Source organism: Oncorhynchus gorbuscha, linkage group LG06, assembly GCF_021184085.1.
Source record: "Oncorhynchus gorbuscha isolate QuinsamMale2020 ecotype Even-year linkage group LG06, OgorEven_v1.0, whole genome shotgun sequence".
Taxonomy (NCBI): domain Eukaryota; kingdom Metazoa; phylum Chordata; class Actinopteri; order Salmoniformes; family Salmonidae; genus Oncorhynchus; species Oncorhynchus gorbuscha.
In genome coordinates this window covers 57,682,982-57,709,943 of record NC_060178.1, presented here as the reverse complement: position 1 = coordinate 57,709,943, position 26,962 = coordinate 57,682,982, and the positions used below count along the sequence as shown (strand labels likewise).

General features: G+C 41.9%; 1 protein-coding gene across 2 annotated transcripts in view; it reads left to right on the top strand.

The window, feature by feature from the left end:
- Positions 1–26,962, top strand: part of LOC124038145 (adhesion G protein-coupled receptor A3-like) — a 304,056-nt gene that overhangs the window by 197,709 nt on the left and 79,385 nt on the right. For both annotated transcript variants that reach the window (XM_046353649.1, XM_046353648.1), the window contains exons 13-14: positions 11,559–11,766; positions 12,279–12,487. In XM_046353649.1, coding sequence (XP_046209605.1) covers positions 11,559–11,766; positions 12,279–12,487 — 417 coding nt within the window. The remainder of the gene's footprint in view (positions 1–11,558; positions 11,767–12,278; positions 12,488–26,962) is intronic.

The window sequence follows — 26,962 nt, the reverse complement described above, 5'->3', positions numbered from 1 at the left end:
AGCGGCAGGGACTGGGAGACCAGTCAGGGTTGAGGCAAAGATGATTGGAGCAAAGACCTTTGATGAAAACCTGCTCCATAGCGCTCAGGACCTCAGACTAGGGTGAAGGTTCACCTTCCAACAGGACAACAACCCTAAGCACACAGCCAAGACAACGCTGGAGTGGCTTTTCGGGGCAAGTCTCTGAATGTCCTTGAGTGGCCCAGCCAGAGCCCGGAGTTGAACTTGATCAAACTCTGAAGAGAACTGAAAATAGATAGATTTTGAGAGGATCTGCAGAGAAGAATGGGAGAAACTCCCCAAATACAGGTGTGCCAAGCTTGTAGTGTCATACCCAAGAAGACACAAGGCTGTAATTGAGGTCAAAGGTGCTTCGACAAAGTACTGAGAAAGGGTCTGAATATTTATGTAAATGTGATATTTCCGTTTTTTTTTTAATAATTTTGAAAAAAAATACATTTTAGAATATTAATTTGGAATATGTCAAGGGGTCTGAATACTTTCCTAATGCACAGTATATACCCATTCATTCTTGAAGAATATAACTTGTAATGCCTCATGAGTTTAGTTCAACTGTCGTACCCTATCAGGACCCAAAATATAAGCAAGTTTAACTCCAGTGTTTGTTAACAAAGTAAATGTAAACAAACTCTGAACATGGTTTAAACTATCATTTCGATATCATGGATGTTCAGTCCTTTCTTATGTAGCTCTCGCTTTGAGTTTAAGAGTGGTTACATTTCTCAAGACCCCCCCCCAGTCATCAACATAAATATGAATGTTTCTACACTTCGATGTAATGGTAGTTTATGAGACCAGTTGCTCCCTTAAATCCCGCTCTGGTGCTCAGCACCCTGCAATGAAATTAAGTCACAGAGCTTCATAACCAGGTTACCATGGATACACTAAAAGCACTGTAGCTATACCTCCTCTTTGCCGCTGTATCATAAATTGGAAAAGGCACTATGGGCCAACAACTCTCAACGGTTATTACTACAAAAGAGGACGGCCAATACAAAAAGGTGGATTAAATGGATCAGTAGAGTAGGTGTTTCTGTGTGTATGTGTCTGTCTTTTTCCACGTGTGTGCCGGTGCATCGGTGCATGTGCATGTCCTCTTCTAACCTCTTGAGATTCATTTCATACTTTAAGAGAAGTGGAATCACAATCTATGATGTATGTACTGTGCTGATAATTACAACGCAGTCAATTTCAGGCTGTTGTGAATTCAGTGTATGCAATTGTATGATACATTTAAACGCTACACTATAGCCCTTTCAGTAACTCAAATGACTTCAATTTTAATCAATGGACCAGCCACAATTGAGGGGATTGTCATAAAGACCACACACACAAAATGAAATAGTAGCTGAAAGGGTAATTGAATGAGTTGATCTGTAGAGTACACCTCAGGTCACACACTCATTCCACCTCCGAGCCAAATCTCAAATTACAATCTGCACTGCCACAAAGCAGCCACTATTTTTTTTCCCTCTCATCAAATGAATATCCAGTTGAATCACATTGTTCGAGTACAACAATAAGCCAATAGGTAGTGATGGGGAGGAACATCAATATAGTGGTGTATCGCAATATTTTGGGGGGTGATATTATATTGATTCTCTGACGAATATAAAAAAGGTAGTTAACGTTAGCTAGTGGTTGTCGGCTGTACCTTCGCCATAACTCTGGTATTTCTTCTTCCATAACTTGATTTCCACAATATTTTTACATGTTTTCAGCACTTTTATTCATATGACTTATCGAAACTTATTTTCTCTTGTCCCTCTGCAGCAGACAGACATATGGTGAGAAATATGTTTGGAACATCAAATCACAATATACTGTATATTTGTAATACATATAGAATCGTGATGTATATAGATTCACAATACATATCGTATCGGGACCTAAGTATCATTATAATATCGTATCGTGAGGTCCCTGGCAATTCTCAGCCCTACTGTCTGCGAAGATTCATATTTTAGTATTAACTCTGACAGATGCTGCTGAAGTTGGTAGTAGTGACACATTTGGAATTCCCCTGTTCTATTATTTCTGGCAACAGAGACCCTCTTTATGTCTGAAACAATACTGTCTCTTATTTCGCTGGAAGAAAAATTAGGACCCATAACTGAATCAGGGTGTAAGGGTTTTCCTGTGGTGAAGGAGAAGTGGACCAAAATGCGGCGTGGCTTTTGCAATCCATGTTTAATGAAACAAAGTAAACACGAATCAAATACAAAAACAAACGTACCACGAAAACCGAAACAGCCTAATACTAGTGCAAAGTAACACAGAGACAGTAACAAGGACAATCACCCACAAAACCCAACACCAAACAGGCTACCTAAATATGGTTCCCAATCAGAGACAATGATGAACACCTGCCTCTGATTGAGAACCATATCAGGCCAAACATAGAACTAGACAAACTAGACATGTAACATAGAATGCCCACTCAGCTCACACCCTGACCAACCAAAACATAGAAATATACAAAGCAAACTATGGTCAGGGTGTGACACAGGGACCAGTAGCATATCTGCTTTATTGTACTATCTTGTTTTCTTTTTGCCCCACATCCTCCAGACTAAATTTCTGAAGGTTAAAAACGATCGTAGAGTAATGTAGTACAGAGATCGTACTGAAAGGACTGAATGGAAAAAAGAGCGTCCATTTTATGGTTTGTTTTTCTCTGGATTGGGCCAAATAGAGACACACCCCTATGTCAGCCTAATCCAAGGCTTTATTTCACCTTTCAAGACAAGTCTAGTGGCAGCACTCCCCCTTTACCACATCAGTCACCAGCTTCATTAATAAGTGCATCGATGTCACCACAGTGACTGTACATACATATCCCAACCAGAAGCCATGGATTATGGGCAACATCCGCACTGAGCTAAAGGCTAGAGATGCCGTTTTCAAGGAGTGGGACACTAACATGGACGCTTATAAGATATCCTGCTACGCCTTTCAATGAACCATCAAATAGGCAAATTGTCAGTACGGGACTAAGATTGAATCCTACTACACTGGCATTGACGCTTGTCAAACTATCACAAATTACAAAGGGAAACCCAACCGCGAGCTGCCCAGTGACTCGAGACTTCCAAACGAGCTAAATGCCTTCTACTGAATCATTTGTGTGAGCACCAGCTGTACCGGACGACTGTGTGATCACACTCTCCATAGCCGATGTGAGTAAGGCCTTAAAACAGGTTAACAATTACAAGGCCACAGGATCAGATGAATTACCATGACACATACTCAGAGCATGCGCTGACCAGCTGGCAAGTGTCTTCACTGACATTTTCAACCTCTCGCTGACCCAGTCTGTAATACCTACATATTTCAAGCAGACCACCATAATCCATGTGCCCAAGAATGCCAAGGTAACCTGTCTAAATGACTATCGCCCCGTAGCACTCATGTCTGTAGCCATGAAATGCTTTGAAAGGCTGTTCACATCAACACCATCATCCTAGACACTCTGGACCCAAAGCAAATTGCATACCGCCCCAAATGAGCCACATATGACTCAATCTCTATTGCATTCCACACTGCCCTTTCCCACATGGACAAAAGGAACACCTACGTGAGAATGCTGTTCATTGACTACAGCTCAGTGTTAAACACCATAGTGTCCACTAAGCTAAGGACCTGGGACTGAACACCTCCCTCTGCAATTGGATCCTGGATTTCCTGACAGGACGCCCCCAGGTGGCGAGGTTAGGCAACAACACCTCTGCATGCTGACCTTCAACGCAGGAGCCCATCAGGGATGTAATGCTTAGTCCCATCCTGTACTTCCTGTTGACCCACTACTGAGTGGCCTCGCACAACTACATCACCATCATTAAGTTTGCAGATGACACAATGGTGGTAGGCCTGATCACCGATGACAATGAGACAACCTATAGGGAGGTGGTCAGAGACATGGCAGTGTGGTGCCAGGACAACAACCTCTCCATCAACGTCAGCAAGACAAAACAGCTGATTGTAGACTACAGGAAACAAAGGTCCGAGCACACCCCCATTCACATTGACGGGGCTGTAGTGGGTCGAGAACTTCAAGTTCCTCTGTGTCCACATCACTATGGATCTAACATGGTCCAAACACACCAACGGTCATGAAGTTACACAACAGTGCATCTTCCCCCTCAAGAGGCTGAAAAGATTTGTCATGCGCCCTCCGATCCTCAAAAAGTTCTACAGCTGCGCCATTGAGAGCATCTTGACTGGCTCCATCACCGCTGGTATGGCAACTGCTCAATTAGTATTTAGTAGCATTGCCTTTAAATGATTTAACTTGGGTCAAGCATTTTGTGCAGCCTTCCACAAGCTTCCCACAATAAGTCGGGTGAATTTTGGCCCATTCCTCCTGACAGAGCTGGTGTAACTGAGTCAGGTTTGTAAGCCTCCTTACTCGCACACGCTTTTAAAAATTTATTTTTCATATAGAATTGAGGTCAAGGCTTTGTGATGGCCACTCCAATACCTTGATTTTGTTGTCCTTAAGCCATTTTGCCACAACTTTGGAAGTATGCTTGGGGTCATTGGAAGACCCATTTGCGACCAATCTTTAACTTCCTGACTGATGTCTTGAGATGTTTCTTCAATATATCCACATAATTTTCCTCCCTCATGAAGCCATCTATTTTGTTATGTGCACCAGTCCCTCCTGCAGCAATGCATCCCCACAACATGATGCTGCCACCCCCGTGCTTCACGGTTGGAATGGTGTTCTTCTGCTTGCAAGCCTCCCCATTTTTCCTCCAAACATAACAATGGTCATAATGGCCACACAGTTCTATTTTTGTTTCATCAGACCAGAGGACATTTCTCCAAAAAGTATGATCTTTGTCCCCATGTGCAGTTGCAAACTGTAGTCTGGCTTTTATATGGCAGTTTTGGCGCAGTGGCTTCTTCCTTGCTGAGCGGCCTTTCAGGTTATGTCGATATAAGACTTGTTTTACTGTGGAAATAGATACTTTTGTACCTGTTTCCTTCAGCATCTTCACAAGGTCCTTTGCTGTTGTTTTGGGATTTATTTGTACTTTTCGCACCAAAGTACGTTCACCTCTAAGAGACGGAACGTGTCTCCTTCCTGAGCGGTATGACAGCTGACAAGGACAAACCAGACTTGTGGAGGTCTACGATTTTTTTTCTGAGGTCTTGGCTGATTTCTTTTGATTTTCTCTTGATATCAAGCAAAGAGGCACTGAGTTTGAAGGTAGGCCTTGAAATACATCCACAGGTACACCTCCAATTGACTCAAATTATGTCAATTAGCCTATCAGAAGCTTCTAAAGCCATGACATTTTCAGGGATTTTCCAAGCTGTTTAAAGGCACAGTCAACTTAGTGTATGTAAACTTCTGACCCACTGGAATTGTGATACAGTGACTTTTAAGTGAAATAATCTATCTGTAAAGAATTGTTGGAAAAAGTACTTGTGTCATGCACAAAGTAGATGTCCTAACCAAGAAATGTGTGGAGTGGTTGAAAAATGAGTTCTAATGACTCCAACCTAAGTGTATGTAAACTTCCAACTTCAACTGTACATAGATTGATTCAGAAAAACATTGATTGCAAATCATTCAGTTTAATAAGGTAGTTTGCCACTTAAGTCAATCAGCTCTGTTATCAGTAAATGCATCATGTACTGAGTGGTTTAGTGAATTAAATGAATAACTGAAATGAACAACTGAGTCTGTTATTCCTCTCTTAGATGACAGCCTTTGTCATGCTCTCAGGCCCCCAGTACGCCTTTCACTCCCTTTGCTGTGAAATTAGTACAGAGTGTTTTAATGCATCACAACATTTACAGTACTGATATAGACTCTTCTCCCTTGTGCCATTAGAGAAGCACCTGTCTCTGTTCTGCTAAGATCCATCTCAGTACTACACTACAGTCTATAAGAGAAATTCTCTCAGGGCAAACAGCCCCGTCACCCCAGCTGTTTTATTTACAATGAAGAATTATCTCAAACCACGCACAGAATATTCAATGTACCTTCAGTACAGAAGGCTTCATTTCTAACAGTTTGTTTATTGACTAGGAATGATTATCCCAATCCAGGCACAGTGTATTCCTATTTACTTAGACTGTTATTCATTTAAAACAGTTTGCCTTTGGATTAATCAAACAATATGATGTTTACCTCATATTTAAATATGTGCTAAGGTCATTTTATAGTGTATTTCTCTCAAAAGTGAGAGAAACATTTTGGAAGACTGTTCAGAATTGCGTAAGACCATTTAAGAAGAGGAATCTGTCTCCAAGACGAAACAGTGTTCTGTCTCCACAGAGCCAGTTGTATTTCCTGCCTCGCTCCAATCTGCTCTCAATCCAAACCTTGTCTAGGTGAAGCAGCTGGTTGGCATGGAAACCATGTAGCCTGTTTTAATTTCTCTCACTATGTGAGTAATGCTAACACAACACTGAAAACAACTAAAGAGAGGTGGGCCATTTAAGCTTCAGACATGGCAATCATCTTGAGAGAATTATTACATTTTGATGTCATAATTTTAAATTTAGGCTACAGCCTAAAAAAATGATAGAAAGCACTTCTAAGAAGGAATTCTCAAGTTCTCATTATGCGGCATGTAAGAAAATGTAATTATTGTACTTATCAGTAAACATTGTGCATGACATTAGTCTTTCAGAAACACACACACAAACATATAAATAAACGAACAAAGTCAATGATGCATTTTCTCTGGCTCACATTTGGGGATGAGTCACTGCTAGGTTAGAGTATCTTTTTCCTGGTCACTCATTCTTTAATAGCCAATGAGGTGAGGACATCTCCTCCAAAGCTTATCACTGAGGAATACCAACTGCCTATGCAATATAAATCTCTGCTCCCGTAGTCAGCAGTCTCATGGTGGCGGTAGGAACCCGGGCTTATGCATAGAGACACCTGATTATGTCAAGTTGCTGAACTGCACTGGGATTTGACACTCTTGAGATTTTTTTGTTGTCACTTTAGCCGACATTAATTTGAGTTATATGGTTACACTGCCGTAGAGTTCATACGGACAGCTGACTCTCTCCTATTGTTTGTTGGGCCTCTCTGTGTAAACGTATACGTCTGCTGGCTATCAGAAATGGCACATAATACCTTGTGGACCTGAGGGCTGGGCCAGTGTTAAGCGTGGGCACACTCTGAGCTTCTGATTCACTGTGTGAATAATGCCTGATGGGGAAATAACAACAGAGTGCTATATACAGTGGGGCAAAAAAGTATTTAGTCAGCCACCAATCTCCCACTTAAAAAGATGAGAGAGGCCTGTAATTTTCCATCATAGGTACACTTCAACTATGACAGACAAAATGAGAAAAAAAATCCAGAAAATCACATTGTATGATTTTTTATGAATTTATTTGCAAATGATGGTGGAAAATAAGTATTTGATCAATAACAAAAGTTTATCTCAATACTTTGTTATATACCCTTTGTTGGCAATGACAGAAGTCAAACTTTTTCTGTAAGTCTTCACAAGGTTTTCACACACTGTTGCTGGTATTTTGGCCCATTCCTCCATGCAGATCTCCTCTAGAGCAGTGATGTTTTGGGGCTGTTGCTGGGCAACACGGACTTTCAACTCCCTCCAAAGATTTTCTATGGGGTTGAGATCTGGAGACTGGCTAGGCCACGCCAGGACCTTGAAATGCTTCTTACAAAGCCACTCCTTCGTTGCCTGGGTGGTGTGTTTGGGATCATTGTCATGCTGAAAGACCCAGCCACGTTCCATCTTCAATGCCCTTGCTGATGGAAGGAGGTTTTCACTCAAAATCTCACGATACATGGCCCCATTCATTCTTTCCTTTTTACACGGATCAGTCGTCCTGGTCCCTTTGCAGAAAAACAGCCCCAAAGCATGATGTTTCCACCCCCATGCTTCACAGTAGGTATGGTGTTCTTTGGATGCAACTCAGCATTCTTTGTCCTCCAAACACGACGAGTTGAGTTTTACCAAAATGTTCTATTTTGGTTTCATCTGACCATATGACATTCTCCCAATCTTCTTCTGGATCATCCAAATGCTTTCTAGCAAACTTCAGATGGGCCCGGACATGTACTGGCTGAAGCAGGGGGACACGTCTGGCACTGCAGGATTTGGGTCTCTGGCGGCGTAGTGTGTTACTGATGGTAGGCTTTGTTAATTTGGTCCCAGCTCTCTGGCAGGTCATTCACTAGTTCCCCCCGTGTGGTTCTGGGATTTTTGCTCACCGTTCTTGTGATCATTTTGACCCCACGGGGTGAGATATTGCGTGGAGCCCCAGATTGAGGGAGATTATCAGTGGTCTTGTATGTCTTCCATTTCCTAATAATTGCTCCCACAGTTGATTTCTTCAAACCAAGCTGCTTACCTATTGCAGATTCAGTCTTCCCAGCCTGGTGCAGGTCTACAATTTTGTTTCTGGTGTCCTTTGACAGCTCTTTGGTCTTGGCCATAGTGGAGTTTGGAGTGTGACTGTTTGAGGTTGTGGACAAGTGTCTTTTATACTGATAACAAGTTCAAACAGGTGCCATTAATACAGGTAACGAGTGGAGGACAGAGGAGCCTTTTAAAGAAGAAGTTACAGGTCTGTGAGAGCCAGAAATCTTGCTTTTTTGTAGGTGACCAAATACTTATTTTCCACCATAATTTGCAAATAAATTCATTAAAAATCCTACAGTGTGATTTTCTGGATTTTTTCCCCTGATTTTGTATGTCATAGTTGAAGTGTACCTATGATGAAAATTACAGACCTCTCTCATATTTTTAAGTGGGAGAACATGCACAATTGGTGGCTGACTAAATAATTTTTTGCCCCACTGTATATGGGGAGTTATCAGGAAGGTGATAGAGTCCAGGTGTGCCTGATGAGGCACAGGTGTATGTAATGATCAAATCAAAATCACATTTTATTTATCACATGCCCCGAATACAACAGGTGTATACCTTACAGTGAAATGCTTACTTACTTTTCAAGACAAAAAAGTAAAAAAAAATAAAGAAGTTAAAAATAGAAAATAAAAAGTAACAAATAATTCAACAGCAAAAGGTAAAATTACAATAGCAAGGCAGAGGGTACCGGTACAGAGTCTATGTGCAAAGGAACGGGTTAGTCGATGCAATTGAGGTAATATGTACATGTAGGTAGAGTTTAAGTGACTATGCATAGATAATAAACAGAGAGTAACAGCAGTGTAAAAGAGGGGTCTGGGTAGACCTTTGATTAGCTGTTCATGACTCTTATGGCTTGGGGGTAGAAGCTGTTAATAGCCCTTTGGACCTAGACTTGGTGCTTCGGTACTGCTTGCCATGCGGTAGCAGAGAGAACAGTCTATGACTAGGGTGGCTTGAGTCTTTGACAATTTCTAGGGCCTTCCTCTGACACCACCTGATATAGAGGTCCTGGATGGCAGGAAGCTTGGTCCCAGTGATGTACTGGGACGTATTTACTACCCTCTGTACTGCCTTGCGGTCGGAGGCCGAGCAGTTGCCATACCAGGCAGTGATGCAACCAGTTAGGATGCTCTCGATGGTGCAGCTGTAGAACCTTTTGAGGATCAGAAAGGGGAAGGGCCCAGGCAAGAACACACGGTGGCGCCGCTCCTAGTTAAATCAACTTTGAAGTGTGAAGTCCCCAGCGAGTTCCTCGTGCGAATGTAGCCTTACTACCTTCTTAGGCCATTCCGGACCGACTTAGAGCGCTTGTTAAAGCAAGGCGTTGTGCATGCCACAGACAGCACACGCTCTGGGCTATAAATCCCTTCGAAAAGGCTGATATAAAGAGGATGAAAAGCTGCCGAGAGAGGATGTTCATGCAGTGTTGTGGCATTTAAAAGGATCTGTGTTGTGAAGTGAGGTCACCTGGTATTCCTCACTGTTTGAGATCTGGGCCCATCACAAAATGTATTGGTGTATGACTGCTGATCTAGGATCAGGTTAGTATTTTAGATCATAATGGAGAAGATTATATATGAACAGGGAGGTCCTGATCCTAGATCATCAATCCTACTCTGAGACACTTTGTGAATAGGAGCCCAAATCCTTGAGCCACTCCTTCAAGGATTCCACCGTATCCTTCACCTGTCCCTGATGATGTCACCGATCAAATCCACTTTGACACAGTCTGGGATGCCTGTATCCCAGTGCTTTTGAGAAATATACTGCTTGCTTAAGCTTTTCTGGAGGAAAACCATGTAACGTAAATTTCAAGGCAGAGATTCATCTCTCTCTGCAGGTTGAAAATCAATAACCTTTCAAGTGCGAGTCAATGCAGAAACAAAAACCCGGGTCGTAAATTAGCACGGGCTCCTTGCACACGTTGGTTGTAAAGAGAAGAGATGGTGCTTAAGTATTCTGTTGGCTCATGTCACTTTACAGGATTGGCCTGCTCCAGGGTAATGTAATGGTCAGAGAGCTGAAGAACTTTGAATCTTGTAAGGCCATGTTGCCTGAGGAAAGCCATTCATTGCAGGAGAATTGGATGATAGACCTATGCAGATACTTTAAGTAATGGATATTGTCTGTGAATCTGGGAGGCAAATGGCAATAACAATGGGAATTGGATGGGAATTGTTCTCTCTCCGTGTTTCAGCATCACGGACAGTTTGTCCTTCCCTCGCCTCACCAACTCTTCCTCTTTCTCTTGGGGCTAGCTGATGCCGGGCTTCTTTGACGTCACGTACATCCATAACAGACCTCATGCACCTATGGAAGTTTCAATGCTTTGAATGATGTTGTAGAATCATGGTTTCACCCAACAGTGTTTTCTGTTGGCTATTCTCGCTGAATGCTCTCACTGACGAATGAGTAGGGTGTCCAAATAAATGGATGGATAAAAACACATCACTAGGTATATCTTGTCGTACTGGAGTGGAAACACACTTCCAGTGCAAAAATATGCAATTATGTTGTTGTGATAATGTATAATATTTTATTCAACATTTATCAGGAAAATCTTAATCAGTGCACATTCACTTATGTGTAGGCTACGTTCTCCCATGCCCCCTAAAGCTGATGACTAGCACTTTGGGACCTTTTTATTTGATTAAACTTGAACTCAGATATGAGGAGTGCTTGCTCTGGTTCTGGTCCACCTAAGTGCACTCAATCCATTCTGGAACCACACCCACGTACAATGTAATGCCACTATACTTTTTTAGAAACTGTCTATCCTTCCTAGAGCTCACAAAATGTCATTTTCGGGGGTTCCGTGGCGTTTATAGGCTGTGAGGGGAAGATAAAGTGAGGCCGGTTGTCTCTTTAAATCAACGCTGCAGTGTTGATGTGCCCTCGAGCTGAGATGTTAAGAACCATTTCCACCTCTGCGGCAGGAAACCTTACCAAATAGGCGCACGAGAGCCCATCAGACGACGTAGACTACCGAGTGAAACCCATTCCCATGGTTACTTGTGCTCTTTGGTCGCTACCAATCTTGGAGAGAGAGGCAATGTGTCAATCTTACAAGCTACTGGAGTGATAATTTTCAGCCTCTCTCTAGCGAATGGCATTATTCAATTTGTATTTTGTCCTTTTTTATTCCATCCGCAGAACTCCGTGGCAGTCGCCGCAATCCATTTACCGCTGGCTGGTACGCCTAACCCCTCTGCGTTGCAATCTGTTGATAACTCGACTTGCAAGCTGCAGTTTATTGTCTTTCGAAATGGGAAACTCTTTCCTTGCACAGGGAATTCGTCAAACCTTGCAGATGATGGAAAACGTAGGAGCGTTTCGACACCAGTTGCTTTCACCAAATTAGGTAAGAGGAAATTCATGCATTTTATCATCATACCTCTGATGTCAACGTTGTCTAAAACTGTGATCCGCTATCGACAAACACTGGGACACGCACATGCATGCAAAAATGAAAAAGTGCGCAGCCTGTAGAGATTTGATCCATATTACATATTTTTGTTAAAAACACAACTATGTCTAAATATTGTTTTATCCTAAACACAGCCTAATCCACAACACATTTGACAAATCTTTATATGCGTGCTATTTCTTTTCATTGTATAATATTTTTGTCGTTACCATCCTCTTGATGATGATATCTGTGGCAGATGTTTAATAGCTTTTAAATCTTAAACACAAACATGTCAATGAAAGATAGATATACATTGTGAAAATAGGCAGAATTAATAATAATGTATGGTTGTCGGACAGTAAAGTGTGTGTGTGTATGTGTGTGTGTGTGTGTGTGTGTTTCTTGGATGTTGCACTTAGACTTTCCACTTGGTTTCCCTAATTTAATGTGTTTCTTTCTTGCAGATGGGTGCAGCATCGGGAGCGCTGTGCACTCGGTTACCATTGCTCTCAGGCACTTCGCGCTGGGTGTAGACCCAACTGCAGCCTATTGGGATTTTGACCTGCTAGATGGGCACGGTGGCTGGCGGGCAGAGGGGTGCCACATAACAGGCTCCACGGGCAACACGACCACCATTCATTGCACTCATCACAATAACTTTGCGGTGCTAATGGTGAGTACAGAAGTGACCTTATTCCAATCATCTCACAGGACACCCTTTCCCTGGCTATCTCGCGGGTTGTTGCTTATAATGAATCCAATACATCATTTTGCACAAAGGAGTAGTCACGTGCCTTGCCAACCACTTCGTGATATAAGGGACCTTTGAAAATCTTCCTTTATTGTTGTAGCCTATTCCCACAGAGGAAAATGTAATGTGGGGATGTGCAATGGAACCATGGCTGAGGATTGTATTACTCGTTTTTTCTACATTTTGGAAATACGAAGTTGGTTTTCTTGTCTGCCACCTCTGCTAAAGGGAGTACGGCAGCTCAAATCGAAACGATGCTCAATAGAACGAGCGCCTTGTCAGTATTCGCCTGCAAGTCAAGCGCAAGTGGTGTAATAATTGGTTGCATCCTTCTTCCACCGAAATGTTCGATTGTAAAGCAAGCTATCATTAAATCTATCTCGCTCAAATTGGCTGTGGTGTCGTCGCGGTGTGCATTTACGAATACCTTCTCCTGTCGACGTCCCCTATTAAAATTGATTTCATGAGGATAATACCGACAGCGCAATGGCATCGCATCGCTCAGTCATTCCGTAGTGCCTCTTTGCCTAGTCCGCGTTTGGAAGGACAGAAATCCTCCGGATGTTTACCGAAGAGTGGGATTCGCTAGATTGGGAGGTTAGTCCTTGTAGGGCATGAAAGTATTGTTGTTGTCTTCCCGAGTTGCTTTTATCGGAACATTTTCATTTAGTTCTTATTCCAGTTGGTAGAAATATGCCGGTTACAGACAGGGGAGAAAAAAAGCGGCATAATGAGAGCAAGGGATGGTGTGCATGGAATATCAAACTGTTGTCAGATTGAGCGCAGATGTCAGATTGTCATTACGTGGGGCTGTGGCAATGTAAACTATGTATTTAATATACAACCTGGGCTAGGGGAGACGCTTTTCACTTCGCTTGATGGCATGCCGTTATTGGGATGGTGGCAGTCAGCGCACAAGCAAGGTGAGATCGCAAGTCAATTTAGTGAATAGACCTGAGAACAGATTCATGATTTGAACTTCTGGGCACATCAATTGGAAGTGCTAGTTGTGGTGGGCGGGTAGCTGTTGCCGTCTGGTCTCTCCAATGAAAGCAGATGATGTTATTCCTGTGTTTGCGTGGAGACCGCGCGCGCTTTACTAATGCAGTCACCACACCCGCAGTAGTATCTGCAGTGCCCGAGAAAAGGACCCTTATTTACGGGATCGTGACATCACCATTTTCTTCTGCACTATCTCTGTTGCGTATGATTTCTCCCTCCTGTCTGACTCTGTATTACTGAACTTGTTGCGTGATCTCCTCGTGGTAAGCTGGAACTGTTCTGGTCATGTGTTGTCTATCACCACATGTTATCTTGTAATGTGTTATAAACTGATGTTGTGACTCCAGCATGGTCATTGAAGCAAGTTTGGATCATCCCAAACAACTGGAACACAGCTGCCTCGGTGTACAGAATGACAACAACTGTGTTAATGCTATATCTAGTGATCTCAACAAGTTGTAAACTCTACCCAAACTTTTAGTGTGGTCATTGAATATACAAGTAATGCCGAATAGATGTAATGTTACAATTAGACAAAAAAACAGGCATTTATTTCAGAAATGGTCATAGTGTATGTAGCTGTGGTATGGTCATCTCAGATATCCGAAACGGGCAGTTCTGCAGCACAGTGCAATCAGATGATACAGTATTCACCTCTGAGGTGAACCACTGCCTGGACTGCAATAAAGTAGAGGCAACATGGCACCGTCTGCCCTCAAATGAGCCACAGTCAAATCTCTGCCAGGTACAAGACAAGAAACCATTAGAGCATAAATCTACAACTTTGAACAGAATGACACAGGGGCAAACAATCAAAGAGAGTTTTGAGAGACGGCAAAGCGAGAACCACCATCTCGTCTGAAAGGCACACTAGCAATCTCCGGCTCTAATAATGTAGGCAGTTCTCATTCGGCACTTTGGGGCTTGTGTGGAGATGATTAGTCCACTAAAAGTGTGACGGTCCAATACAATTTCCCTTGGGGATTGGTATCCAGTTATGGTTTGTTATATTGAAAGCAATTTAATGAGATTCTTTTGACTTGGCTTAGGAGAATTTAATGCTAGAGTGTCTCTCTCGTAGACCTGTGACCAGAATGCTAAATGAAAGGAAGAAGGAGAATTTCATTGAAGGAGCTCTTGTTTCTGTTTGGATTAGCCCCTAGATATAAATATAGATATAACATTAGATATTTTGGAACTTTTGGTTCATGGAATAGACAGCAGGTAGATTACTAATAACACCAGTTTCCTTATAGTATGTGAATACCAAATTATATTATAAGATTGTAATTGGTATTGGGCTCATTAAAGAAGAGATGGTGAGCTCCCTTGCTGTGTTGACTCTTGAGTCATATGTTGACAAATCGGAGGGATAGGAGACTCATAGCGTGATAGCTTTCAGGTTTCAGAACCATGGACAGTTCCTTCTGGAGCTTCCTGCTGAATCTCATGTTATTGAAGACACCGATATGTTTCGATTTTAGTAAATCTGAGAGATAGGAGACACAGCTCCTACCTGCTGAGCTCCCAGGTTCAGCACCACTGATAGTTCCCCCAGCCTCCTTATGAGCACCAAATTATATTTAAAATATGATTGTTTTTGTACCTAAATGAAATTGAAGATAGGATACATGTTGTAGCATGCTGGACCCCATGTTTCAGCACCATGGACAGTTCCAGTTATCCCCTTGCCATGCTAAATCTACTTCTCTACATAATATATTGTGCAATATGTTTGTTTGTGTTAGTAACTGAAAGATATGCTGTAGGTTCACTCTCCAGGTTTCAGAACCATGGACAAATCCAGTCTCCCCTGCACAGAGTATACTTTGGGAATGCCAAATTATATTATAAAATATGTTTGCATTTGAGTTACTCAGATTGAAGCATGCATGCTCTCGGGTTTCAGCACCATGGACAGCTCCAGTCCTTCCCTTGCCTTCTTTGTGTGTGTACTATAGCCCACTAGGCCTGTGTCTGAAGGGAGGGCAAGGCTGACTCATTCATTTACAGCATTGCAGTCTGATCGTTCATCTTCATCAGTGACAGTATTTTCTTCCCTTTTAACCTGTGTGTGTGTGTCTATCACTGTCAACCATGATGGCATTTTTAGATGGGACCTAACATAAGGTATAGTCTGGGAAGCAAAGTCCTCTCTATGTTATTGCTCTAGTGCTCCCACCTGTTTAATATGCAAGGACAGACCTTTACAGAGAGCAGAATGCAGGGAAAAGCTGGCTTTGTCAGTATCCAACCATGACAAAGGCTCCAAAGTCATAAGCCAAAAGAAGAGCATCTATTGAGAGATGCATTTCTATAGCCTGTAGGGGAGACTGACTGTGCGATGCTGAGTGGACATGCATAGCATGCTAATAGATTCCCATAGACTTCCAGTCATTGCGCTAATGCTAGTTAGCTCAGTGGGGTTTGAAAATAGTGCCCCTTTTGTTCAGTGCCGGTATTACCGAATGTCTTGCGTTGGCACAAGGTCGATATGAAGGTATGACAATCTAGATTCTGCCCAATGCCTAGAACCATGGGATTTTAAGTCCTAGAATACACCTTTGTACCACATAGTGCACAAAACCCATCTAATAACAAAAAGATGGAAATTAATAAAATATGCATTAGAGGTCGACCGATTAATCGGAATGGCCGATTAATTAGTGCCGATTTCAAGTTTTCATAACAATCGGAAATCGGTATTTTTCGACACCGATTTGGCCGATTTTTTTATTTTTATTTATACCTTTATTTAATCATTATTTAACTAGGCATGTCAGCTAAGAACACATTCTTATTTTCAATGACGGCCTAAGAACGGTGGGTTAACTGCCTCGTTCAGGGTCAGAACAACAGATTTTTACCTTGTTAGCTCGGGGGATTCACTCTTGCAACCTTACAGTTAACTAGTCCAATGCTCTAAACACCTGCCTCTCATTGCACTCCACGAGGAGACTGCCTGTTACGCGAATGCAGTAAGCCAAGGTAAGTTGCAAGCTAGCATTAAACTTATCTTATAAAAAACAATCAATCAATCAATCAATCATAATCACTAGTTAACTACACATGGTTGAGGATATTACTAGTTTATCTAGCGTGTCCTGCATTGCATATAATCGTAGAATCAATGCGGCGCGTATCGTTGCTCCAATGTGTACCTAACCATGAACATCAATGCCTTTTCTTAAAATCAGTACACAGAAGTATATATTTTTAAACCTGCATATTTAGCTCAAATAAATCCAGGTTAGCAGGCAATATTAACCAGGTGAAATTGGGTCACATCTCTTGCGTTCATTGCACGCAGATTCAGTGTCTATGCAACAGTTTGGGCCGCCTAATTTGCCAGAATTTTACGTAATTATGACATAACATTGAAGGTTGTGCAATGTAACAGGAATATTTAGACTTATGGATGCCAACCGTTAGATAAAATACGGAACAGTTCTGTATTTCACTGAAAAAAATAAACGTCTTGTTTTCGAGATGATAGTTTCCGGATTCGACCATATTAATGACCTACGGCTCGTATTTACGTGTGTTATTATGTTAGAACTAAGTCTATGATTTGATAGAGCAGTCTGACTGAGCGATGGTAGGCAGCAGCAGGCTCGTAAGCATTCATTCAAACAGCACTTTCGTGCATTTGCCAGCAGCTGTTTATGACTTCAAGCCTATCAACTCCTGAGATTAGGCTCGTGTAACCGATGTGAAATGGCTAGCTAGTTAGCGGGGTGCACGCTAATAGCGTTTCAAACATCACTCGCTCTGAGACTTGGAGTAGTTACTCCCCTTGCTCTGCAAGGGCCGCGGCTTTTGTGGAGCGATGGGTAAGGCTGCTTTGAGGGTGGCTGTTGTCTTTATGTTCCTGGTTCGAGCCCAGGTAGGAGCGAGGAGAGGGACGGAAGCTATACTGTTACACTGGCAATACTAAAGTGCATATAAGAACATCCTGTAGTCAAAGGTTAATGAAATACAAATGGTATAGAGAGAAATAGTCCTATAATTCCTATAATAGCTACAACCTAAAACTTCTTACCTGGGAATATTGATGGCTCATGTTAAAAGGACCCACCAGCTTTCATATGTTCTCATGTTCTGAGCAGGAACTTAAACGTTAACTTTCTTACATGGCACATATTGCACTTTTACTTTCTTCTCCAACACTTTGTTTTTGCATTATTTAAACCAAATTTAATTATTTATTTGAGGCTAAATTGAATTTTTTAATGTATTATATTAAGTTAAAATAAGTGTTCATTCAGTATTGTTGTAATTGTCATTATTACAAATACATTTAAAAAAATTGGCCGATTAATCTGAATCGGCTTTTTTTTTGGTCCTCCAATAAACAGTATCGGCGTTGAAAAATCATAATCGGTCGACCTCTACTATGCATACTGTGGATAAAGGAAATACTTTTTTGAGGATAGTATTCTGTATTGAGAGTATACCAATGGCAAGCAGGAGAGAGTGTACATGTGCTCTCTTTGTCTCATCCTTCTTATCTGTTGGCATCATTGTGGTGGAATTATGCATGCTGTTTTGACTCTCCCAACCCCAACACGCATGCGCGCGCACACAAACACACACACATACACACACAAATAAACCCACACACACAATCCCCCCATGTTTGTGTTGGTGTCAGACTGTGTGATAACGATGAGGGTTAGGGCACCGCTAACGATTTGTGAGCCACTTACCCATGCTTAACTCTGACCCTTCGGCTCGCCCACTCTTTTTTAAAAGATGGATGCATATGGAGAGGAGCACAAATCCATTCCCATGTATGCGTAGGAGATTAGCATCACTACGCCTTCTGGTTTCTGACTGAGAGACACATTCAGTCTCCTGTGCCGCAACATAAAATCAATTCTCCTTTTGTACTATCTGAGAGGAGATTTCCAAAGAGTTTTGAAGCTGCTTGAGGACACCTGGGGATAAATAATCCTTTTGATTAGAAGGTGACTTAGTTTCTCACTCAGTTGAACAATGTTATAACATTTAGACAATTATGAAAATCAAATGAATACACTGGTTAATTTGATTATATATTCAGATGCCATTCTGTTGGTATGATAGAAAGTAGGTTTCTTCATACGAAGTTGTTGGGGTGGATGAATAATCAGGCCATGTGTGTTGTCTGTGGTTGTATTGACAGTACCACTGAAGTGTTAAGTTGTGGGTTGAAATAAGTGTTTGGCCTTGGGCCGTTACTCTTCTCTACTTTTACAAATGATTTGCCACTGGCCTTACACAAAGCTAGATTGACTATGTACGCTGAGATTCCACACTCTTCATGTCATCACCCAAAGCCCGTGACCTCACTGAGTCAGTACCTGAATGGATGATTAATAATAAACGGGTCTTAAATACATCTAAAACTAAAAGCAAGACCCTTAGCTGGAGTTGTGTATAAGGGGTGTGACCATTGATCAAGTTGAGGAAGCTCAACTCCTAGGTATAACATTAGATGGTCAATTATCATGGTCAGGTCATATTGACAAAGTTGTAGTGTTGATGGGAAGGGGTATGTCTGTTATAAAAAGATCTGTGTTTATGGCACAAATATCAACTGTACTAGTTGAGGCTCTGGTCTTGTCCCATCTTGATTACTGTCCTGGAATGTGGTCACGTGCAGCAAAGAAAGACCTAGCAAAGCTGCATCTGACTCAAAACAGAGAAGCACGTCTTACCCTTAACTGCACATACAGAACTAACATCAACAACATGCACACCAGTATTTCCTGGTTGTGGGTTGACGAGAGATTAACTGCTTCTCTTCTAGTTTTTATGATAAGTATTACTGTAATGAAAATTCTAGATTGTCTGTATAATCAATTAACATTCAGCTCAGACACCCATATATACCCCACAAGAGATGTGACCAGGGGTCTGTTCACAGTCCCCAATTCCAAAAACGAATTTGCGGCAATGCACAGTATTATACAGAGCCATGATCTCATGGAACTCCCTTCCATCTCCAATTACTCAAGCAAACAGCTTTTAAAAAAATGGCGGTGACCGTGAGGGGACACACACAAACGCACGCACAGACACACTCTAACACACACACAATATTTTTTGTTGTTGTTGTATTGTTTGTATATTGTTGTATTTTGTGTGACAGTCCTTGTCTAGCAGTGTTTTTTGTTTTTGTGTGGACCCCAGGAAGAATTAGCTGCTGCTTCGGCAAAAGCTAATGGGGAGCCGAATAAACCAAACACCAGGGCCAGGAGTTATTCCTGACCATACCACCTGATCAAGAACATTTCGGGCACAGAGTTTATCCTGGTCAGGTCACAAGGTCAGGAACAACTCCTGGCTACATAGGGATCCTGATTAAACGACGAGGTCTCTTTTCTGATCTGGGTACTGTTTTAATAGTCACCATCCATAACAAATTACAGCTTGCTAACAATTTGGCATGTGATGCAGATTGTTTTCACCCTGAATAATGAGTTCTGCACGGCCTGCCATTAATTTGAACCATCAACAGTTTTGCCGGGGCTTTGCTGTAGTCAGCCAATAGTCTGTGTTCGGGATTCTTTTTCCCTGACACCAACATATTGGATGGAATTGGCCTCCCTCCCATATTTTATCCTCTGCTTCTTTTTGGTAACAAATGGCATTACTTTAACCTATTGTTATTCAAATGGCTGTTGCTCCCCGTCCTCAGCCAAGTACAGTATATGAAGGATTGTAACGGTGCTGCTTCTAGCAAGAAGGAGGTTTCGAGTTAATATGTCTGTGTTCATAGTCGGAACGCTCCAAATAAAGTTCATGGGCTATTCAATAGTTTCACAGTTTTGATGATGTTTATAGAAAGTAACTGATTAATTGGTAACTATTAGCAGTGACAGGCTTTCATGGACAGCACCTTTGCGTTCACTTCAATTGGAAAACTGTCCATGCTGATGAACGCTGTTTATAAAAGATAATGGTGTTGAATTACATTTTTATTCTGATGTGATATGTTTGGCATAACTTTAACAGTGCTACAAAAATAGAGGAAGCATTTAGCATACCTTTCGCATATGGAACAACACACACACACGTCATCATGATCATTAAAGTGAACTGTAACCCGCGTATCTGCAGGTTACTCTACCCATCAGCAGCCCTCCTTGCAATGGCCACTTGACCTCTCTTCCACTCCAGGAACTGCCCCGGTCAAAATTAGGACAGCAGATTGGAGGAGGTCTTGGACATTGCTCTTCTCGTTACTGTGTATCGCTTTATCCGAAACGGCCAGCACATTATTTGCACATGCTGGCTGGTCTAGACAAACACATTTAGAGCTTATTTTTCATTGATTAGGGCCATGTACAGTGTGATCCAGCTCAGTGCTCGGTGGCTGGCTGGCTGGCTGCAGGTCTGCCTGTCTCATCAGCCAAGACAGTTTACCAGAATGCCCCCCTCCTGATGCGTGCTGGTTGTAGCTGCTGCCAGGCCTGAGCACCGAGCAGGGAATATCACCACAGACAGTATCACAGCAGGGCTGGGGCTGAACGGACCTGATGGCCACTGTACTGAGTGGGGGTATTTGAGCTCCTGTAATTGATATGGAATAGCGAACATCTAAGAATGCTACAGCACAACCCCCACTCCAGTGCACATGAATCAGATTGAACCAGGAATCAACATTTACAGAGCAGTGGAACTAAACATCTCCACAACCACATCAGCGTGACCTGTCCTCTTTGACCTTCTGACCTCCTCCATTTGATTGTGAATGCCTTCTGTGCAGCTGCAGCAGGCAAGGCCACGACTGTGCTCTGTGCTTCTTCTCCCTCGGGAACGCTTGGACAATGTCGGGCCAGCGCTTGGACAATGTTGTAAGGAGGCGTGGGCAGCTGGATGCTGCCTTGTAATTAGAGCATGTGTATTGATGTGATATCACCCCGTTCACTCTTCTTAATGCCGATAAGGACAGTAGGAAATGAGACTTGTGTAATTTGAAGGGGGAAAGATAAGGGGGAGGGGTATATCTGTGGCTAGGTCCATTAAGCACCCTTTGAATGTCTTATCTATCAGCGAGAATTCTAATATTTCATTTTTCATGGTGGCGATAGCCCTTTCCACTCACAGCCCCTGTCATCCCGTATATGGTTTGAAAATGTACGATTTTGTCATTGATAAGTGCCTTGATTTTGTCATTGATAAGTGCCTTGATTTTGTCATTGATAAGTGCCTTGATTTTGTCAATGATAAGTGCCTTGATTTTGTCATTGATAAGTGCCTTGATTTTGTCATTGATAAGTGCCTTGGAACCCAGTGGCTGTACAGTAATGTGCTATACATGACGTCAGAGCTCAGGTTCTCTGGTTCACAGCGCTGTATGGATTTTGACTAGTGCAGCACGGTACATAGAAACGTCTGTACTTTTCCGATACAAAGCAAAAATGGTTCGCTAGTATATTCTTGTTACTTTCAGTACTTCTGTCAAATGTGTCTCGTGTGATTGAGAGGATCAAGTCTATCTATCAGCGCAGGCCCTTATTAGCACGTGCATGCTCCACCTACTCATTCACTGCTGGAGCTGTCTGGGCTGCATTGTTCCCACTCATTCTTCACAGAAGTTAACACACTTGAATAATGCAACACAGCATGTAGAAATGTTGAAACTGTTCATTACTGTTCACAAAACAATGTCCATAATGGCTAGAACACTTTTACAATGCAAGACGATATTGGTAGATTCCAGCTTTAAATGTAGGCCAACTTCCATTGCTAGCTTACTGCAGAATTCATTTCCCTAGTAATTTGTTTGTGATAATATGCAAACCATAACACAAAATATGCTGATTTCAAAGTTGATTGTCACCCCCCAAAAAATATGAATCCACTATGTCTCTCTCGCCACCAAAAACTCATTCCCTTTTATTTCCCTTGTCTGGTTTCCACTCGATTACATAGCCACAAAGTCAGATTCCACAGCCACATTCTGCCTCGCAAATTATTACTTTCTTAAAGAGACAGCGCACAATTTTATAAAATAATTGATTGCTTCTTCTATGCATATGTTGTTGATCAGTGCAATAAAATAATGTCTCCTATCAGTTGCCAATAAAATTTGTCCTAAATGGAAGGGATTGTTTGTCACCTGTAGCCCCATAAAATAACACTCCTATTGAATAATATGCATGCATCTATATTGTGAATAGACCATGGCTACATCTTGATTTAACCCAGTTTATCAATAGAGATTTACCTTTCAAATAAATTATTAACATTATGTTGTTTTGTAGTTAGATTGGTAAAAACAAAGTCAAATTGATATTATGATTGTATAATTTATTCATTATTTCATGCATGTCTGTCTCTAAAAAACTGACATAGAAAATGGCAAATGTAATGATATTGAACTCAAAAGATTCCCAACGATTGAACAGAGCAGGAGCTGAGTATATCTTTCTGGATCAAGTGCCAATAAGTGACAACGGCTAATTTCCTTGAGTCATAACAGTGCAATCAAATTAGTTTAGACCTGTGCAGTTTGGAGAGGTCTAGCCAGCTTGACACAACTGTGGGAGGCGTTGAGTCAACATGGGCCAGCATCACTGAGGAATGCTTTCGACACCTTTTAAAGTCCATACCCCAATGATTTGAGGTTGTTCTGGGGGCAAAAGTGGGAGGAGGAAGTGCTACTCAATATTAGGAAGGTGTTCTTAATGTTTTGTACTTTCAGTGTATAGTTTTTCTGTTAGAAACATTTGAATTTGGCCCTGTCCATATACCGGTATGCCAATTTCCATGAGTGTACAGTTAATGTGTGTGTCTGTATGTGTTTCTGACCGTGTGTGTTTGTAGTTACAGTGGATCTGACATTAGGTTGAAAGTCTCATCGTACTTCAGAAGCGTCAATAGTTAGCCTTGCTCTGGAGCTCTCATTTACCCTGGCTCTTTTTATATAATTCAAGCTGTTCAAACAATGATTGGATGTGAACTAATGGCATTTGTCCTCAGATAATGTATGACACTGGGAAATGTTTTCTTTTTTTAATGAGAAGGGTTACCGAGGCATAGCAATTTTATTCCACGTGGGTACCTCTTCTCTAGTCACACACAGGCAGTAATGGGATATGTGTAAAGCAGCCAGACAGACTTACTATCGTAATATGTATTGACTTGCATTTCATATGGTAATAATTATGGCAATACCTTTTCATGTTCATTGACCTGACAGTAATAGTTTACATGAATGAAAATGGCATGGCTGTGCTTGGAATAAAATTGTCTCATAATAAAAACACCAATATTTTGGTAAAATTGCTGAGATCATTTTTCTTCGATTTGAACAGCTCTCTTGCCATTTCATCGACGCGTGCGTGTGTGCTTTGTTCTTGTGTCCGGCTGTCTGCGAGACGGGGACATTTTTGTGGGCAGAGGACAGAGTCATGTTGCACATTTTGTATTTCTCCGGAGGTAAGGCTTTGCACTGCCGCAATTTCACTTCAAAACTCACTCAATCCTCCCTCCACCCCGAATCCCATTCTACTGGGTCAGCAATACGCTCCCATATCAAAGTTGAAAACTAATCTGGTCAGTGAAATTCCCCCTCGCTCATTCAGACACTGTGTGTTGCAGCCCGCCTGCCTTACAAATGGCATGAGACCCAAACATGTACATGGCTGCAGGATGAGATGTCACTTAGGCCTAAATGGTTGCAGATAGCAGAGCTTTCAGTGTGTGAAATGGGATTGGATGGCGTTGTCATGCAATACATAATCAAAAAAATGGAAGAGAAGTTTGCAGACTAAAGGAGGGAGGGGTGGGAAATGGGAATACATAAGGGGTCAGAACTCGAGGCAGACATGGGTTTCTCAGAGATAGTTATACCTCACTCACACACACTGTAAACACGCACACTGTAAATACACACAGGCGTACTGCACGTATGGAAATGCAATAGGACACATTCAAGCAAAGGAAAAGCTCTTTCTCTTTCCCTCCTCTCCCAGACCTATCAAGTTGTGAATTGCTGCCACACATCATCGTAGGCCCAGTTATGGTCTGGCCTTGATGGCGATTCAGCAGTATCTAGTCTGTGGTATTGTTAAACAGCATTGCAGAGGGTTGTCGTTGGCAAGTCCTTCATCTGCACCAGCCAAATGTATTCTGAAGTGCTTTGGAAACAATGTGGTTTTTATGTTAATCGTAATAGTAATCAGGGCTCTGACATTACACTGCTTTTTATGGGTGGCGGCACTCTGATGCCATTGGAGGGCTCTATTGGTTCAGGAGACAGCGAAAACAAATGTTGGACAGGAACAGATGTGAGGAAGTCTCTGGTGAGCTTTGTGATTGCACTAGCAGTACGAGTTGTTAAACGGAGACTTCACCACGTTTTAACATCATATTCATTATTTCCAGCAACATACTAATGCCCTCCCCCTGGCTGAAAATCACTTATTTGAATTTTGATATAATTACCCTCAATGACATCATAGGGAGCGATTTTCTTAGGACCTTTTCTTAGTTTCTTTTTCACTGCAGAACATAGAAATGCGCCGTTATCAAATGTACTGGTATGGCGACACTGGTGTGTGTGTGTGTGTGTGTGTGTGTGTGTGTGTGTGTGTGTGTGTGTGTGTGTGTGTGTGTGTGTGTGTGTGTGTGTGTGTGTGTGTGTGTGTGTGTGTGTGTGTGTGTGTGTGTGTGTGTGTGTGTGTGTGTGTGTGTGTGTGTGTGTGTGTGTGTGTGTGTGTGTGCGTGCATATGCACACATACATTAATGCTTGCTTGTGTGTTTATGCTCTTAGAAAAGCACCGCATTGTATGGCGACACTGGTATGGTGCTGAGCATAGTGTGTGTGTGTGTGTGTGTGTGTGTGTGTGTGTGTGTGTGTGTGTGTGTGTGTGTGTGTGTGTGTGTGTGTGTGTGTGTGTGTGTGTGTGTGTGTGTGTGTGTGTGTGTGTGTGTGTGTGTGTGTGTGCGTGTGCGTGTGTGTGTGCGTGTGTGCGTGCATATGCACACATACATTAATGCTTGCTTGTGTGTTTATGCTCTTAGAAAATCACTGCATTGTTCAAGTAGACCTTTGGATGTCATAATAGTCTGGCAGGATATTTGACAAATGAATGTGTGTTTCATGTAGGTTGAGAGGCCGAGCTCAGTTAAGGTTGGAAGCCAGTAAGTAGCCCATAGCCACCACCTCCCTGTTTCCCCATTCCATGTATGCATTTCTATTGACACATTCAGATGAGTGGAATAAGCATGATTACATGAAGACGTCTCATTTCATCCAGTATCCAGTCATTTGAAAGTTATTACCTCCTTCAGGCTTTGTTCAGGTTGTTTCATTTGTTCATTTATACATCTAGTTCCATTCCTTCATAATCCCTTAGTTGTCATCAAGGTTCAGTAACATTTGTGTAATGCTGAACAGTGAATGGGCTGTGCCACGCATATGCAGGCAAACACACACACACGGGATCAAGGTCACTCCACGGAGTATTTAGTATAGCTTGAAGTCTATTAAGAAAAGACACTGCAGTAACTAGTGATATAATTCAGATAAACAGCAAATGTTACCCCATTTTAATCTAAGGCAGAGGAAGAGACTCTGGGGACGTGATGTTATCCGTATCCTCTGATGTGTAAGTAGATCAATGAAGCACAAATTATACACACGACCCTTAAATAACAGTGTTTGTCTGGAGGGACGTTCCACTGTTGTCCAAATGAGATTCATTATCTCATAATGGACCTTAATATGATGGGGTTGTATTTGATTACACTTGATTTAATTACACTCTTAAACAACAGTGTGCTTATGTGCATGCCTCTGTCAACATTAAGTGGTAGTGAGTGAAGAGGAGCGTGTTCCTGTCTTATTCCGTCTCCGAGCTTATTAGAGCATTCAACTAGCAACCAGGGGGCCTCAGTGAAATGTTTTATAGAGTCGTTTGACGCACACGTGCATCACACAGTGATGTCATTTTGTGAAATTGTAACTGACCAGCACAAATCGGTCTTATGTAGCGAAATTTTTTTTTTTTTTTAACTGGATAAAAGTAGAGACTCAGAGCTACAAAATTGTATATCACACACTGCAATTGAGAAACAATTAAGTAATTCTGCTTTGACAGTTGGTCCGTTTGAGAAAAGGGCCTTTGAAAGCTGTGGTACCTACTGGAGAGTTCTCCGTTGTATACACCCATTCAGCATGGTTCACACCCTCGAAAACCAGCCCCACCCATCTCTAAGGATTCACATGTGAGGTCATGTGCTAAACAGTGAGTAGTGTAGTAAAGACGAAAGACTAGAAGTGGTAGTAGCCTACAATAAGGAACAATTACAGGTAAACATGGTGTCTAAATTGATGAGTCATGTGAAATAAATGTTATAACCCCCAGCCACATCCAGTGGTGGAAAAAGTACTA